This window comes from Sminthopsis crassicaudata, chromosome 2 (genome assembly GCF_048593235.1).
Source record: "Sminthopsis crassicaudata isolate SCR6 chromosome 2, ASM4859323v1, whole genome shotgun sequence".
NCBI classification, from domain to species: Eukaryota; Metazoa; Chordata; class Mammalia; order Dasyuromorphia; family Dasyuridae; genus Sminthopsis; species Sminthopsis crassicaudata.
Window position 1 is genome coordinate 497,400,769 of NC_133618.1, and position 16,255 is coordinate 497,417,023.

Genomic DNA, 16,255 nt, shown 5'->3' on the forward strand with positions numbered 1-16,255 from the left:
CATACATCCATTAATAGTGCATTACTGTAGCTGTTTTGCTACAGCCCTCTTACCATTTTTCTTCTTTGCCAATGTGATGGGTGTAAAGTGGAACCAAAGAACTGCTTTAATTTGTATTAGTGACTTAAAGCATTTTTTCAGATAGCTTGGATGCAAAAGTTTTGCTCGATTTACTTAGTTTGGACTAGCTAACTTCTAAGGCTGACACTTGGAGTTTTTGTCCTGTCACACTTGAATTACTGCACTTGCCTCTCAGATAATTTTCCTTTCTTCTAGTCTTAAATCTCTCAAAACCGTTTTAAATGTAAATTTCTAAGTCCCAACTGCACTCAAGCATCCCAAGGTCCTCCATAAATGTGGCCCCAAGTTAGTTGAGTTCTTGACCCTTAACATACTTGTGTGTCAATTTCCAGTGTCCTTTCAGATCCTCCTGTGTGAAAGCAGTCTCCCTGCATTGGTCACACTCCTGACCATTCGAGTCTTCTGTTCACTTTGGGTTGTAAACAGGCCAGGAATGTCTTCGTCATCTTTTGTCTGCCAGCGTGGTCCCACTTGGAAGCTCAGTAAATGCTTGGTGTTTGTGCTCCTCACTGGAATCCACAATCTTCCCCTTCCCACCAGCCATTCAGCTGGATATCCTGGGCGGATTGACGGGGGACTTTCATCTCAGCTGGGGGGCCCTGCTTCCTGGCTGTCCCCACCTTCTTGGACCGCCCTCTCTCTCGTTACTCTACGAAGCTGAATTGAGTAACGTGGGCTGGCGGGGAGGGACCGTGACTCGGAGCCCAGCCAGCCAGGGCAGGGACAGCAAACGGGGGCGGAGCCTGACCGAGAGAAGCTGCTTCCGGGTGAGCCCGCCCCACCCCCACGTGGGCTTACTTAGACCCGCGGTGGCCACCTCCGAGAGCAGCCTCGATCTCTGCATCTCTGCTGCAGCTCCTGGTAAGCGGGGACCTGGGTTGTGGGGCTGGGGAGCTGGGGGACCGGGGGATCCAGCGTCTCTGCGATCTGTCCTCCCGAGGGAGCGTGCGCACAGCCTACCCCAGGTCAGGGCAATCCTGGTTGGAGGGTCTCCTCCCTCCTCGGCCCTCCGGACAATTTCTGCCCCGAGCTCCTCCCCTTCTGAGGCCTCCTCTCTCCGTGGAACGCGTGGAACGCTCCGCGTGGCGGAGCGGGAAGCATGTCTGAGACATCCCAGTTCAGATGTTGGAGCTGATTTTACCTAGGAAATAGACTAAAGGAGGACAGTTGACTTGCCCAAGGTCGTGTTGTCGGGAAGTAGCTCTGGTCTCCTGGCTCTGTAGACTCTTTTCTAAACTCGCTGGCTTCCGCTATCTGCCTCAAAAGAGCCATGCTTCCTTCCCCTTGTTGCAGCCTCCGGGACAAAACTTCTCCCCGGGTTGGTGCGTACCCCGGCGCAAGCCCCCCTGGCCCTTCCCTTGGCCCTGTGACTTGGGTGGGGGGCCTCCTTTGCCTATCGCTCCGTCCCGGGGACTTACATGTCTCTGAGGCCGAGCTCTTTTCCTGTGACTGCTACAATAATTGCACATCTGTGGAACCCTTCCTCCCCCTCCCCCCCCCCCCCCCCCCCCCCCGCGGATGTGGAAAGCGAGTGTCAGGCCGGGAGCCAGGGCGGGGGTCACATGGCCTGCCCTTGAGTATACCTTGGGGGCCGGGCCCAAACTCGCCAAGCAGCTGCAGCACTTTCAGGATTGACCCTAGAACTTTTTACCGTTTCTCCCAACTCCCAGGACCAGAACTTCCCAATATCAAGCCCACTCCACCTTGAAGGCTCTCAGGGCAGATATGCCCGGCTGGGGGAGTGAAAGTCCAATGTCCTTTTTCTGACCAACTAAGTTGATTTCTCAGGCCAGACAGTGTCTCCCTCCCCCCCTCCTTGGCAAGGAGACTGACTGTTTTCCAGCCTGTAAGCTTGAGGAATGTTTTCTGCTTCTGCCTGGCTGGCTGTGCCATTGTCTGCTTCTTCATGCCCCTCTAGGTTCTAGTTTAATGAGATGGTATTAACAATCACTCCCTCTTCCCTCACCCCTTCAGGAGTGACTGCTGAGCCTAGCATCCAGTAACTTTACCATTCTTTGTTGAAACAACTCTTTTTCTTGATGCCCACTTGTTGCTGACCGAGGGAGAATTCTTCTCCCAGTCTTTTTTTTATTAGATAAAATTTACTGATGTTAGATGTGTCATTGAAGAAAGTGTTTGGATAGGGAATAGTCTAATTCTGGCATTACTACTAACTGTGACTTTTCCTGCTCTCAGCATCAAGTTCCTCTGAAAACTGAAGGCGTAGGCTCCTTCTAACTTTAATATCTTAAGACTATAATAATTTCTCCAAAGCTGAGCCATCCCCATCTCCTGATATGTAGCGCCTGGGTCTTTTTGTTGCTGCTGGTGGCAAGCTGTGATCTCAAACTCCTTCTCTGAATCACTAGTGAAATGATAAGATGGCCTAGTATTTGACAAGTAAACCTACTTTTGAAAGGTTTGGGGAGCCTTTCCTCAGTATCTTCCAAAGCTCCTAAAATATGGAACAAGTCCTTCTCGGTGTATAACCTTGCCTAGAATCTGACAGTGTAAAGAAGCCAGGCCTTGTGGAACATTAGCAGCTTTGGCAGAAAGTGCAGTAGAAGTTGGAATGGTGGACTCCAATGAGGTGACCGAATTACATGGGATTTCACCTATCCAAGACTAGCCTTATGATGATAGCCAAGAACTGGTTGTTCTTAGGATTGCTTAAGGGACCTTCCTATTGAATGCTTACCTTGAACTTGCTAAGGGCGAGAAAAGGAAAGGGTTGACATTGATTCAGAATACCTGGAAGAAAGTTTTCTCACAAGATTTGACCTTCAGAAGCCAAAGAATGGGGGCCAGTATTAGTTATCTGCCCCCTCCGTGGTCCTATGGGTTCCCTTGCACCTCAGAGTCAAGAGTTGTATAAGTTGTCAGAACTGGAAGAGACCATCAAGATCTTTTCAGTACAACCTAATTTTACAGATGAGGAGCCTGGAAAGGTCTGGGATATGAACACTTGGATGTCCTCTTCACATACAATCTATAAACCTGTAGCTCACCTCTGTCCCAGTTGTGGCCTCACATGAAGTGTTTGTGGCCCCAAGATATACTTTTGGAGAGAAATAAAGGGCTGAGTGCATATTCTGGGGAAGGTGGGAATATCTGAGGAATAAGAATCCAGGGATTGTGGGGAAGGGGAGGCACGTGTTGGGGTAGGGGAGATTGTGTGTTGGCCCTAGGGTGTGGCAAGAGGCTGAACTTGTGTTTCTAGAGATAACACAACCTTCTAACAGGCACTGAGCCTCGAAAATTAAGATAAGGCTTTTAGGTTGACTGGGAAAGGAGCCGGAAAGTGCCCAGTGCCAGAGTTCATCTATAATGGGTTAAGCAGCAGGAGCTCCAACCTCCTGGTCACAATAAGACTGAAGGAGACCCAGTCTAAGATAAACCAGCCTGGAGAACTCAGCTGCCTGTACAATCAGTCCTCCCGCTTATCTGCCTGCTAGAATTCTTATTACTGCCTCAAAATTAACAGGTTTAAAACTGAACTCCTCTCTCTCTCCTTCTGGCCCAAAATTGTTACACCAGCCTTTTAATACAGTATCTTCCCTATTTTAGTCCATGCTAGGCCTGCTGCCAGATTCAGTTTCCAGAGGCATAGCAGATTGTCACTTAACTCCTTTACTTCCCTGTCCCCTTCAGGATAAAAAATTTGAGATCCTCAGCCTAGTCATCAAGGCTATTTTGCCCCTACTTGCTTTTTCATGTTGTGCTGTATCTGTGTTGTATCTGTATGTATATACACATATATGCTTATACATTTGTATCTTTTTTTTCTTCAGTGAAACTGTAAGATCCCTGGGAGCAGGAACTATCTTGGAGTGCCTTTTGTCTTGTTAAAGCCCCTAGCACCGGGCTGGCTATGAGGCTTTAGTAAATATTTCTTTGCTTGTCTCCAGAACCCCTGCTGAGCCCTAGTCATGCAGCCTGAATCCTTGCTTCACAGCGGCTACTTCCACCCCTTGTTACGAAACTGGCAGACAGCAGCCAGCACCTTCGATGCCTCCAATCTTATCTACCCCATCTTTGTCACGTAAGTTCATGGGATTGTGTCCAACTCAGTCCTGCTTGTGGGGTTTGAGAGCAGGAAGAAAGTTCTGCAGGGGTCTGCTGAGTGTTTCTTGTACCAAATTGATCTGAGGAGGGTGTCTGGTTAGTGAAGCAGTCATCTGGCTGCCTCTTCTCTTCTGGGGGAAACTAGAAGCCATATTTAGGAATTACCTGCTCCTGACCCTCCCTGTTTTACCAACTTGGGCAAATAACTTTTCCTCTCTGAGCTTATGCTTTGTCTGTAAAATGGATATAATAATCCTCCTCCAAAGCTCACAAATACAATGATCAAATAGCAAAGTACTTTGAAAATCGTAAAGTTTTCACAAAGTCATAAAATTTAATTGTGAAGTATTATTGTTGTGATTGTTGGTGATGAGAAAGAGGCTGTGCAGGCTACTGAATCCTGGTGTAAGCACCATGGATAAACATCTGATCTTAAATTTTGCTGGGGTTCAGAAAGTTTATTTTGTTATTTTAACCAGAGATAATTAGACTGTGGAGGGTCTTTTCACACCAGTAAGAAGTACACCACTTACAAAGCTCATGTATTAATCAACAATGTGAGTTGTGGCTGCTCCTGATTACAGATTACTGGTTTGTCTGGGACACACCCCTCTACCCTTGTGGGTAGGAACTAACTTCTAATTCAGAGGATTATTCCAAGGCACTTGATTCTCCATTTTTATTTCTACCCAGCCCTCAAAATCATCTTTTCCCCTTATCCTTTACTCCATCCTCCCACAGCTTATCCCCTCTGCTTCCTTCAGGGACATTCCTGATGCTGTGCAGCCAATCGAGAGCCTTCCTGGCATTTCCAGGTAAGAGAAGCTCCTGGGAGATCTCTAGGGGAAGAAAGAATGGCTATGGGTAAAAGGATTCTGGGTTGGAATTCAGGAGATCTGGGATCTAATCTAGGCTCACCCATTTCGTCAAGGGGAGTCACTTCAAACTTCTTGGCCTTCACTGCCATATGAGAATGACTCGATTTGCTCTTCATATTCCATGAAGTTATTGTGATGATTAAATGAGAGAACAGGTGCAAAACCACTTTGGGAAGTACAAAACAATGTAAAGCCCCCCACCCGATAATATCCCCATGCCCTGCCACTCCTGCCTTGATCAGACTTTTATTAAACATCTGTACATACAATTCCTTTAAAAGAGATTGACACAGATAGGTCCAACCTCTCTTGCCCTGCCCGACCTCAATCTGAAATCCTAAGATCCCAGCCCAGGGTTCAAGCTGGCCTGTCTGCTTCCCAGGTATGGCGTCAATAAGCTGGAAGAGATGCTGCGGCCCTTAGTAGCCAAGGGCCTACAATGCGTCCTGATCTTTGGGGTACCCAGCAAAGTCACCAAGGTGAGTATATGGGGAGCAAGGTGTAATGGGGTGAAGAAAGGAGAGGTTAAAGTGTTGGGGAAGAGGAGGACAAGGGGTGAGTAGAAGGGGCTGAGAGTGGAGGACGTGCATCTCAGAGGAGGCCTGGATGTCAGTGATAAAGCCATCCTTGCTCACCCAGGATGAGTTGGGCTCAGGAGCTGACACAGAAGATACCCCCGCCATTCAGGCAATTCGTCTGCTGCGCAAGGTGTTTCCCAGCCTCCTGGTGGCCTGTGATGTGTGCCTGTGTCCCTACACCTCACATGGTCACTGCGGTGAGTACTGAGCTCCCCAATCCTACCAAGGATCTCTTTCCTCCACTTCTGGCAACAAGACTAAATCTTGGTGAAGTAATGCCAGAGTTTCCCTGCATTGGGAGGCAGAGGGGAAATCCCCGAGCTTTTCCTGAGTTACAGCTGGTTGTCCTGCAGGGCTCCTGAGAGAGGATGGCTCGTTCCGGGCTGAGGACAGCAGCAGGAGGTTGGCAGAAGTTGCTCTAGCCTATGCAAAGGCAGGTGAGTAACCAAGTACTACATGACCTGGGATGGAAGGGGAAGAGAAAGAGAGCACGTTCTAGGTATTTGAAGGCCCAATTAGTTCTGGGAGACAAACAAAATGCAGAATCAGACTACATAGTTTATGGAATCAGACACCATTAGAGCTGATGGAAACCTTGGCAAGGGTCTGGTTCAGTCCCCTCCCATCTTCTAACTCTTCCTCCAGGCTGCCAGGTCGTGGCTCCATCAGATATGATGGATGGGCGAATTGCTGCCATCAAGGAGGCACTGATCACCCATGGGCTTGGCAACAAGGTAAGAGGGCAAGAAATCAAGGTAATGCATTGGAAGAGGTGGAGAATGAGAAGGGGATGGTTGCCAGGGACTGGAAGCCGATCCCCTCTCCAACACATTCCTAGCGTCCACATGTTTATTAGCTCCTAGGATATCGAGCTGTAAAGTCCTCCTGCTTCATTTTATAGATGAGGAAACTGGCTCAAAAAAAGTAGGGGATTTATCCAAAGTCACAAGGGCAGTGATTAAAGTTGGTATCCCCTGGGGCTCCTGACTCCAAATTTAGAACTTTTTTGGCAGAATACTCAGCCCAAGAAACTATCTCCCAACAGGTATCAGTGATGAGCTACAGTGCCAAGTTTGCTTCTTGTTTCTATGGTCCTTTCCGGTGAGTGAAAATTGGAGGGCATGAGAGTTAGAGGCCCAGGTAGTTCTGGTAGTCCCAATCTGTGGTAAGACCCAGGAACAATCTGTTGTTCCCCTCCTTATGACCTGGCTTTTCTCCACAGGGATGCAGCACATTCTAGCCCAGCTTTTGGTGACCGACGTTGTTACCAGTTGCCTCCTGGGGCTCGGGGCCTGGCTCTTCGAGCTGTGGTGTGTAAAATGGACCTCCCCTTCCCAGTCATTCCTTTTGAGATCCTTCCTTTCCACCCTTCCTTCCTTCCCTAAGAAGTCTGTTCCAACTGCCTCCTCCCCTCAACTCCAGCATTTCCTACAGTCTTCCCTGAAAATAGGTTTGAGAAAAGAGTTTCAGGGGTCACATTCTCTATCCCATGTACCTTAGGATCGAGATGTCCGGGAAGGAGCAGATATTCTGATGGTCAAGCCAGGATTGCCATACTTGGACATTGTAAGAGAAGTAAAGAACAAGGTGAGTCAAGGGCAAAATCAAAAGCAGAATTGAGAGAGGTAAGGATTCTGCAGAATTTCGGAATCAGAATGAGTGAGAAGGCCACATTTAGTTGTTTCTGATCCAGTAGCAATCCCCTTCTGTATCATTTCTGACAGATCATTCAGCTTCTTAGATAGTTCACCACCTCAGAATAAAGTTAGTCAGTCTTGTGTTATTAGTCCTAGAGTTTGACAGATAAAAGTCAGCTTGCTCAGGCTTGATCAGAATGGGGCGAGTCAGAGTTGGAGAAGATGGGAACATGCTTCCTTAGGGGCACCATCAGCCACTCCCTGTAACTTAGCTCATTCCTCTCTCCAGCACTTTGTCCTGCCTCTTGCTGTATATCATGTTTCCGGGGAGTTTGCCATGCTGTGGCACGGGGCCCGAGCTGGGGCCTTTGACCTCAAGACTGCTGTTATGGAGGCCATGACAGCCTTCCGAAGAGCAGGTACGTAAGGCAGGGATGGGAAAAGGACTTGGAAGGAGTGGGGAGGACCTTCCTCTTCCACTTCTGTTCTTCTGCCAGCTGGGATACTGGAATAAAGAGTGAGTCAGTATTATGTGTCTGGATCTGATGGAATTGGAAGTTTTAGCTTCAGTTGAGAAAACAGACCCACAGCTTAATACTAAGACTTTAAGATGCACTAAATTATTTCCTCCCAACAGTCTTGTAGGGTAAATAATAGAAATATTATGCCCATCTTACAGATGTGGAAACTGAGGCTCTAAGAAACAAAGGATTTGCCTAGCTTGGATATGTGAGAGACAGGGTCAGTGAGACAATCATTTATTAAGCACCAAGCACCATACTAAAGGTTGGGTTTGAGCTAGGTCCCTTTCTAGCCTCTTGATGCTTTTCTGGTGACTGCAGAAACAGCAGAGGTCCCAGGCAATGCCCTTTGCTCCTGAGAGTGGGCAGCATACACAGACCAGCTGGAGCTCTCTATGCCAGCTGCTACACTCTTGTCCTTTTTTTATTTCCCCTAAATACAGGTGCTGACATCATCATCACCTACTACACACCTCAACTCTTACAGTGGCTAAAGGAGCCATGATGGACAGATAAAAAGTGCAAGAACTAAAAAAAAATTTTAATTATGAAAAAAAAAGAAAAAAAAAATAAAGAAGATAACCCAAAAGCCATGGAGAAGTGGAAACTGGAGTAAAAGATGATTCAGACTGTCCCCTTCTCCCTTCTTCCTACACCCTGTACCCAGACTCCTGGCACTCACCTTCTTCATCCTGGGGAGCATGCAGTACTTTGGAGCTTCCTGGGAGGGCCCTCAAGGCCACTGCCTCCTGGGGCATCTTTGCTTTCTGGGATCCTGTGGAGAAAACTCCGTTGCTCCTCCGGCTGTTCCAGATCCACCCTGCCCCTCTTGCCTGGACGCTTCTCTCTAGTTTCTCTTAGAAAATCTTTAGCTCCTTGAATGTCTTGACCTGCTGAGATCAGGGAGATCTTATCTTCTCCCAGAATTATTTCAAGCCTACAAAAACCATCCAGCAATAAGTAAACAAGGAGCGAGGGTCCCTCGGAAGAGGGACATTGGGCAAAGCAGAATCTCTGAGAGTGAAGTGAGAGTGGCAATTGGGTACCAGACATGGGATAAGGCCTCCGGAAGAATGCTTGCCGACGTCAAGTAGCAGAAAAAGCGCTAGACCTGGAGGTCAGACAGCAGGATTCATCACTGCCCCTTTGTGGACCTCAATTTTCCTTCTGTATGTGAAATGGGGGTCTTAGTACTTGTACTATTGCCTCACAGAAGCTCTGTGACAAGCACCTTATGCTATGAAAATGTGAATCATTGTGATTACTATAATTTCCAGGGCTGAAGTTTCTCAAGTCTAATGTGGAGGTTTTGGGCTATTGTTGTTGCTGCTGCTTTATGTGAAGGGTAGGTTCTGTGATTCTCATAGGCCGGTGCTGTTCTCTATACTTGGTACCATGGGCCTGACTGTCCCCTGCCTGCAAGGGGCAAGGAAGGGTTGTGTTGGAAGCCACTCCCACCTAGTGTGTCAGCCTAGGTTTTATCCACCATTCCCAAGTTAATTTGTGAAAGTTTTCTCCTCTTTAGTCCTCAGTTTCCTCATCTGTAAAATGAGGGGAATATATCTCTTGAGGTCCCCCAAATCCAATATTCAGTGGTCCACAGGCTGGCAGATAAGAGCTTTTGATGAAGAACAGATTTGATTCAATTTTCAATTTGGAGGACAAATTCAATTTAAATAACAGCATCATAGAATTTTTATTTTTATTTTTTTTTTTTTTTTTCCTCTGAGGCTGGGGTTAAGTGACTTGCCCAGGGTCACACAGCTAGGAAGTCTGAGACCAGATTTGAACTCTGGTCCTCCTGAATTCAAGGCTGGTGCTCTATCCACTGCGCCACCTAGCTGCCCCAGCATCATAGAATTTTGAAAACTAAAGGGATCTTAGGGAAGTTATTTTTAAAATATAGTTTTATTCAGTCCAAGGACAAGTATTTGCTTTTCAGCTCAAGTTTATTTCAGTTTGATTATATTTTTTGCCCTGAAGCAAGCTTCCCATGTTCATCAGATTCACCAGAAGGGATGGACCCTGTTCTGTATACTGACATAGTACTTAACTTTGGCTGTACTATCTGCCTCACTGCAAACTTGTAAGCAAATAGTGTAAATGCTATATTACACCCATTTTAAAGGAGGAAACTGAGCCTGAGAGGAGTAATTTTCCCCGATCATAGAGCCAGTCAGCACTGGGAATGGGATGCAAACCTTAGATTCTTGTTACATGTATATTATTTGATGCTTCTACTCCCCTCATCAAAGGATACCTAAGTTTGTTGGAGAAGAGTTTTATTTTTCTGTTAATGGGATGGATTATACTAAGTGCCCAGCTCCTTATCCCATATATTCCAGGGAATGGCTCAAGTCTAGTATGGGGAGAGAAGAGCAGGTGGAAGACCCTTCCCCACAGCTTCATTGATCATAGAAGTATGTTTTATCCAAGTGTTTTAACCAAACTAACTATTTAAACTGGGAGAAGTGGGACATCAGCATAAAAAGACTGCCAACAGCATCAGGAATTGTAGGCTGGCTGCCCATTGAGTGGTACAGTTCCAAAGTGTTGGAGGATCCAGCTTGGGGATTCATAAAGAAGGTGGAGAAGTCAGCGGAAAAAGACAGACAGGGTTTGGGTGAACCAAGAGGAGGAGAAAAAGGGAATGCTTCCAGCCATACAAAGGTGTGAGCAAAGGATGGAGCAGGAAAAGAGCATAAAAGGAAAGGGAAAGGTCCCTGTAAAGGGACCTATGAGTTCACTGAAGGAGGGAACTAATAGAAAGAAAAAAGTGGACAAATTCAATGGAATCAGATAAAAGATAGCTGTCAGTGTTTGGCTGAGAGTTTGGATTTTAAATAAAGGGAAATCATGGAAGGTTCATGAGCCAAGGCTGCCATATGAAATCATGTTTGTAAAGTGTTTTGCCAATTTTAAAGCTCCCTATAAGTGTCAGTTATTTAATAATGTTTAGGGAAATCTGGCAATGGGTGCAAGAATCCCATCTCTGCCAGGCTTTTTAAAGATATAATGAGATCATGTATAGAAAACTGCTCTATAAATCTTATAAAGTGATATATATAAATGTAAATTTGCTATCTTTGTTGGACAGAAGAAAGCCCAATCAATCAATAAATATTTATTTATTAAGTACTTACTGTGCTAAGTGATGAGGATACAAAAAGATAAAATACAGTCCCGACCCACAAAGACCTTATTATCTAATGGGGGAGGCTAGGTACAAAGCAAACTATATACGTGATAAGAAGTAATTCAAAGAGAGAATGCTTTCTGTGAAAGGGGGAATTTTAGTTTAGTTAAAGGAAATCTGGGGAGGTCTGTAGTTGGAGCAGAAGAGGGAGAGTGTTTCAGGCCAGAGAACATGTCCAGAGCTGAGAAATAGTGTTTTGTTCACAATGGCCAGGAAGCTGGTGTCACTAGATCAGGAGGGATGTGTGGAGAGAGATATAAGAAGGGTAGGTGAGTGAGTTTTGAATGCCAAATAGTATTTTATATTTGAACCTTGGAGGTGTTAGGAAGCCTGTGCTTTAGGAAAATTACTACTGGCCCAATCAGGATGGAGTAGAGTGGGGAGAGACTTGAGGGGATGAGATGAGGTTTTTACTAACAACACTGGCATTTCTCTGGAGCATTCCCTCCTTAGACTTCCCCACCCTCTGCCTCTCAGGGGTCTGACTCACTCTCAGGATCTTAAATCTTCTCCCTCCATCTCTTCCTGGCACCTCCCTATCACCTCAGGGAAGGGAAGAACCCCCAGAAGGTGCCTGTCCCATTCACAGGTTGCAGATGCATTTTCATCCCTTCTTTTGCCAAATCTTGCATTTTCCAACATGTTTTGGTGAATGACTTTACAATGGCATTTTACCTCATTACTGTTCTGCAGACCCAGTTTAAGGGTTTAAGCAAGTGACCTAAACACCCAAGTCCAGGGACAGCTAGGACTGACTGGATCTTGGACTTGAAGGTTTCTAGTTCATTCCCAGCCCTTTCTATTGGCCACACTGTCTCCTTTAGGAGGTGAAGAATCTAACCTCTTAATTCTTCATGGAGCTCACATTCACTACTACACCCTTTCATCTGGACTCACTGTTCTTCAGCTAGTTCCTCAATAGAGTTCTTCTACCCAAGTCTTCCTTGGAATTTTATTCAGCTGGCCCAAAGGGTCTCCATGCATTAGAGAAAAATCCTCAGGATTCATACTCCCTCTAAAAATGCAGACAGCAGCTCAGCCTGCACTTCTTGGCCTCCATGACCCAGCAGCAGTACACTAGAGGCCTCCCTTCAAGGTTTCTTGATATTGCACAAATACCAATCTCTTGTTGAGATTAGAAAGGGGGAACTCCAAAAGTTTGGATCCCAGACTGGTGCTGCAAGATGTCTCAAAAGAATTGGCAGACTTGAACCTATCTCCTTAGCCAAGGGGCAAAGCTTTATTATAAGTAAGGCCATTCCAAAGTGGACTAAAACAGTTACCCAGCTTTCAATCAAAGATAAGCTAATTCTAGGGTTTATAGGTAGGAAGGAGTGGTCTCCAGAATTTGGTTCTCTTGGCCAGATTATCTGTTAACAAGGATTTGAGTGGTCTGTTCACTATTGTCTCAGGAGTTTGATCTGTGGGAGCTTCCTGAAGCCAGAAGCTAAAAGACTGAGGACTTGTCTATTCAGAATCAAGACAGATTGGGCCTGGAAGTTTCCTGAGGCATATTACCAAACTAGAAGATTTAGGACTCCAGACTTATTGTTAGAACAGAAGCCCCCCAAGGTCAGGGACCCCAAAATCACTGCTATATTTCCCTAGAAGCTATACCATAACAGGCTGACTTGGCCTCCCTCACTATGTGACCAGTTATATATTTGTTCTGTCATTTGGCTCTCTGATATCATCCTTACTTTTCCGATACTTCTCATTTTTAACATTGTCTGCTCTGGCCCATCCTGCATCTTTGTTATTTTGTTGATTAACTCTTCAGAAACAATAATCCTGTTATTCTGTGACTTGCAGCTACATATCACTAGAATATTTTTAAAATGAAAAAATTATACTTCACTTTGCACTTAGAGTTTATCAATTCTGTCTCCAAAGGTGGATATCATTTTTCCATCAGGAGTCCTTTGGAATTGTCATGGATCATTATGTTGATCAGAATAGCTATGTCATTCACAACTGATCATCATTGCAACATTTCTATAATTGTATATAGCAATCTTCTCATTTTGTTTACTTTACTCTTCACCAATTCATATATATCTTCCCAGGTTTTCCTGAAACCAACCTGCTAATCATTTCTTATAACAAGACTGTTCCATCACAATTATATACCACAACTTGTTCAACCATTCCCCAATTGATGAGCATCCCTGCAATTTCTAATTCTTTGCTACCACATAAAGTGGCTATAAATATTTTTTGAATATATAGATCCTTTTCCTTTGATCTCTTCTGGGTTGCAGACCTAGTAATGTTATTGCTGAGTCAAAGGATATACAAAGTTTTATAGTTCTTTGAGCATAATTCCAAATTGTTCTACAGAATGGTTGAACCAGTTTACAATTCCACCAAAGGACCATAATATTGATGTTAAAAGGGTAAAATGGACAAGTTACTTAGCTTATCAGGACCCCAATTTCTATAGCTCTAAAATGAGAATCTTGACTCAACCCCTAAGCCCTTCTACCTCTAAATCTGTGATTTTAAGGGCCTAACCTTGTTTTCAAGGGAAAGTATGGCTATGTTAAAAGTCCTGGTAATTTCCCAAAGACATTTCAACCTCTCCACTTTAGCTCTGGGTCCAGCTTACTGTCTACAGATGCCCCATTAGACTTTTGGAAATGCAAGGGAAAGGCTTGTTCTTCCAGAACAGGTAAGCTTCAGTATCGTTTTGGGATTCACCTTCACTTAATTCTAATGTGTGGGTTGGAGGGGGTTTGTCTGAGAGGGAGAGAGAGATAATCTGAGTCTTTGTCACCCTAATCAATTCTCACTTCACACAGAAAATTTAAGCCATAAACCTAGTCAGTATTTATTTAGGCAATAAGGTGGCATATAGGATAGAGCACAAAGTGAAAAAAAGACAGGAAGACCTGAGTTCAAATACCACATTACCTCTTCGTAGATGGGTGACCCTGAGCAAGTCATCTGACCTCTCTCTACCTCAGTTTCTTCATCCATAAAATGGGAATAAAGTACCTACCTTCTAAGGTTGTTATGAGAATGAATAAAATAACATTTAGCAAAGCACTTTGCAAACATTAAAGCCTATGTAAATGGAAATTTTTATTCCATTTACCATTCCTACCACATTACTCCAAGCCAAAAAGACTTTTTCATGTGCTGCCTATGATGATAGATCTAGAGGTGGAAAGACTTTGGGGACCATTTATTCCAACCCCACCCTCCCATGTTTTATAGATGAGAAAACAGGCCTAAGATCACACAAATAGTAGGTGAGCACTGGAGACAAAATAACAAATCCAAATCCTCTGTCTCCAGAATTAATGTTCTTTCCAATATTTCATGTTTTAAAACTTCTAATTTCTGTGGCTCAGTTGCTTAAGGGTTTTTGCAGCAGAATGGTACAGTAGAGGAATTGGAATCAGGGAGACCTGAATTCAAATCCTATCTCAGACTCTTCTAGCTATGTGACCCTCAAGATCACCACTTCTCTTACACTAGTTTTTCTCATCTATAAAATGAGTTGTTTGAGCTTGATGCCCTGTTATATCTCTTCAATCTCTAGATCTATGATTCAAATATACTGCCATGAGAAAAGTTAACAAGAACTTTAGTAAGCTCCTTCTGTGTGCCAACTCCTGGGGATGTGAAGAAAGGCAAAAAGTCCTCAAGGGACTCCCATTCTAATGGGGCAACAATGTGCAAACAGCTATACCCATGCAGGATACAGACAGTATAAAAAGGAGGCAATCTCAGAAAATAATCTTGGCAGTGGGGCCACTAATTTTTTTAATAGTATTTTATTTTTCAAAATACATGTAAAGGTAGTTTTCAACATTCATTGTTTTAAGGCTGTGTTCCAAATTGTTCTCCCTCCCTCTCTTACCTCTCCCCACCCCTAGACAGCAGACAATCTAATATAAATTAAACATGCAATTCTAAACAAAGGAAATAGATTTAAAAGAATTTCATATACATAACCTGCATCAGATTGCTCCATGTCTTGAGGAAGGGGGAGGTAAGGGAAGGAGGAAGAACAATTTGGAACACAAGGTCTTACAAAAATGAATGTTGAACACTATGCATGTTTTTGAAAAAATAAAATACTATTTTTAAAATTTTTCCATATTTGTCATATTGAGCAAGAAAAATCAGACCAAAAGGGGGTGGAGGGAAACATGAGAAACAAACAAAGGTGAAAATACTTCTGGATAAAAGGGCATCGTTTAAGTTGGCAAATTAGAAGACTGTGAAATAGGGTGGGGCCAGAGCATGGAACGTTTTGGAAAGACTAGCAGAATTTTTTCCAAGTGTCAAAGGACAAGGAAAGTGATTAGAAGCCTTTGCACAGAAGAGAGGTCTACCAGAAGACAAGTCTGGTTACAGGTGTGTTAAGAGGTCAATAAGGAGGGGAGTTAGAACAAGTCAGGTTAAGGTTTTAATAAGAGTATTACATGCAAATAAAATCCCTGCCCTCAGGGACCAAAAAGGCTTTTGGCACCATCCACCTATCCCTAAACTTATAATTAGAAGTTCAGAATCTTCTTTAAGGTCATCAAGTGAAAGGGCAAATTACCTACAGTGCAAAGTAAACTAATTGTTAATGAACTGACTTCCTCCTCAAATGATCATATTCTGTATATATTTCTATATTTACATGTTGTATCACACACACACCTGATACCACTAAAATTATGCTTCTTAAGGGCAAGGGGTCATTTTTTGTTGTGTCTTTGTACCCTAATACCTAGCCCAGAGCCTAGCACATAATTGCAAGAATAAGAACAACTGACATATATGTAAAGTTTTAAAGTTATCAAAAAAAACTTTATTGTTTGACCTCATAACTCTGGGAAGTGACCGGCAGCCCATCTTATACTTGGAACACTGCAGCAGTATAAGAACCCCATATCAGGTCATGTACCACCTTCAGTCGACCCACAAAAAAGGCATTGTGTTATTCCATTATTTAAGCAGTAAGAAAATATAACATATATTTTTCCCACCAGGTGACATTCTATTCTGGTCCCATCAAGGTCTCTCTGACACATAAGCAGAGATAGTCTACCATTTCCCATACACAGAACTCATTCTATCATGACAAAAGGCTTCAAACAGGTAGACAAGAAAAAACCTTTTTACAGGATCTATGGTTTCATCAGTGTGTGAGAAAACTCCCATCACCGATGCAAATCAGCAGCCCTTGTGCAATTTGTAATTTCAGAGAGATTCTGGGACATTAAGAAATTAAATAACTTGCCCCAGGGTCACATAGTGTTTATCAGAAGTAGTCTTCCCAATTCTGGCTCTTCATCCA

General features: G+C 44.1%; 1 protein-coding gene across 3 annotated transcripts; it reads left to right on the forward strand.

The window, feature by feature from the left end:
- The first annotated feature begins 413 nt into the window (after positions 1-413).
- Positions 414-10,898, forward strand: ALAD (aminolevulinate dehydratase). Of its 3 annotated transcripts, none has more exons than XM_074293654.1 (12): positions 414-942; positions 3,990-4,123; positions 4,911-4,961; positions 5,407-5,503; positions 5,664-5,799; positions 5,956-6,039; positions 6,248-6,336; positions 6,648-6,703; positions 6,825-6,912; positions 7,103-7,189; positions 7,529-7,658; positions 8,204-10,898. In XM_074293654.1, exons 2-12 carry the CDS (start codon positions 4,011-4,013, stop codon positions 8,263-8,265), a joined length of 993 nt encoding a protein of 330 aa, XP_074149755.1. In that variant the 5' UTR covers positions 414-942; positions 3,990-4,010; the 3' UTR covers positions 8,266-10,898. The 3 variants fall into 3 exon arrangements, with proteins under 3 accessions (XP_074149755.1, XP_074149757.1, XP_074149756.1); XM_074293656.1 differs by lacking the exon at positions 414-942 and adding an exon at positions 1,381-1,403; XM_074293655.1 differs by lacking the exon at positions 414-942 and adding an exon at positions 3,365-3,502.
- Positions 10,899-16,255: the final 5,357 nt, after the last annotated feature.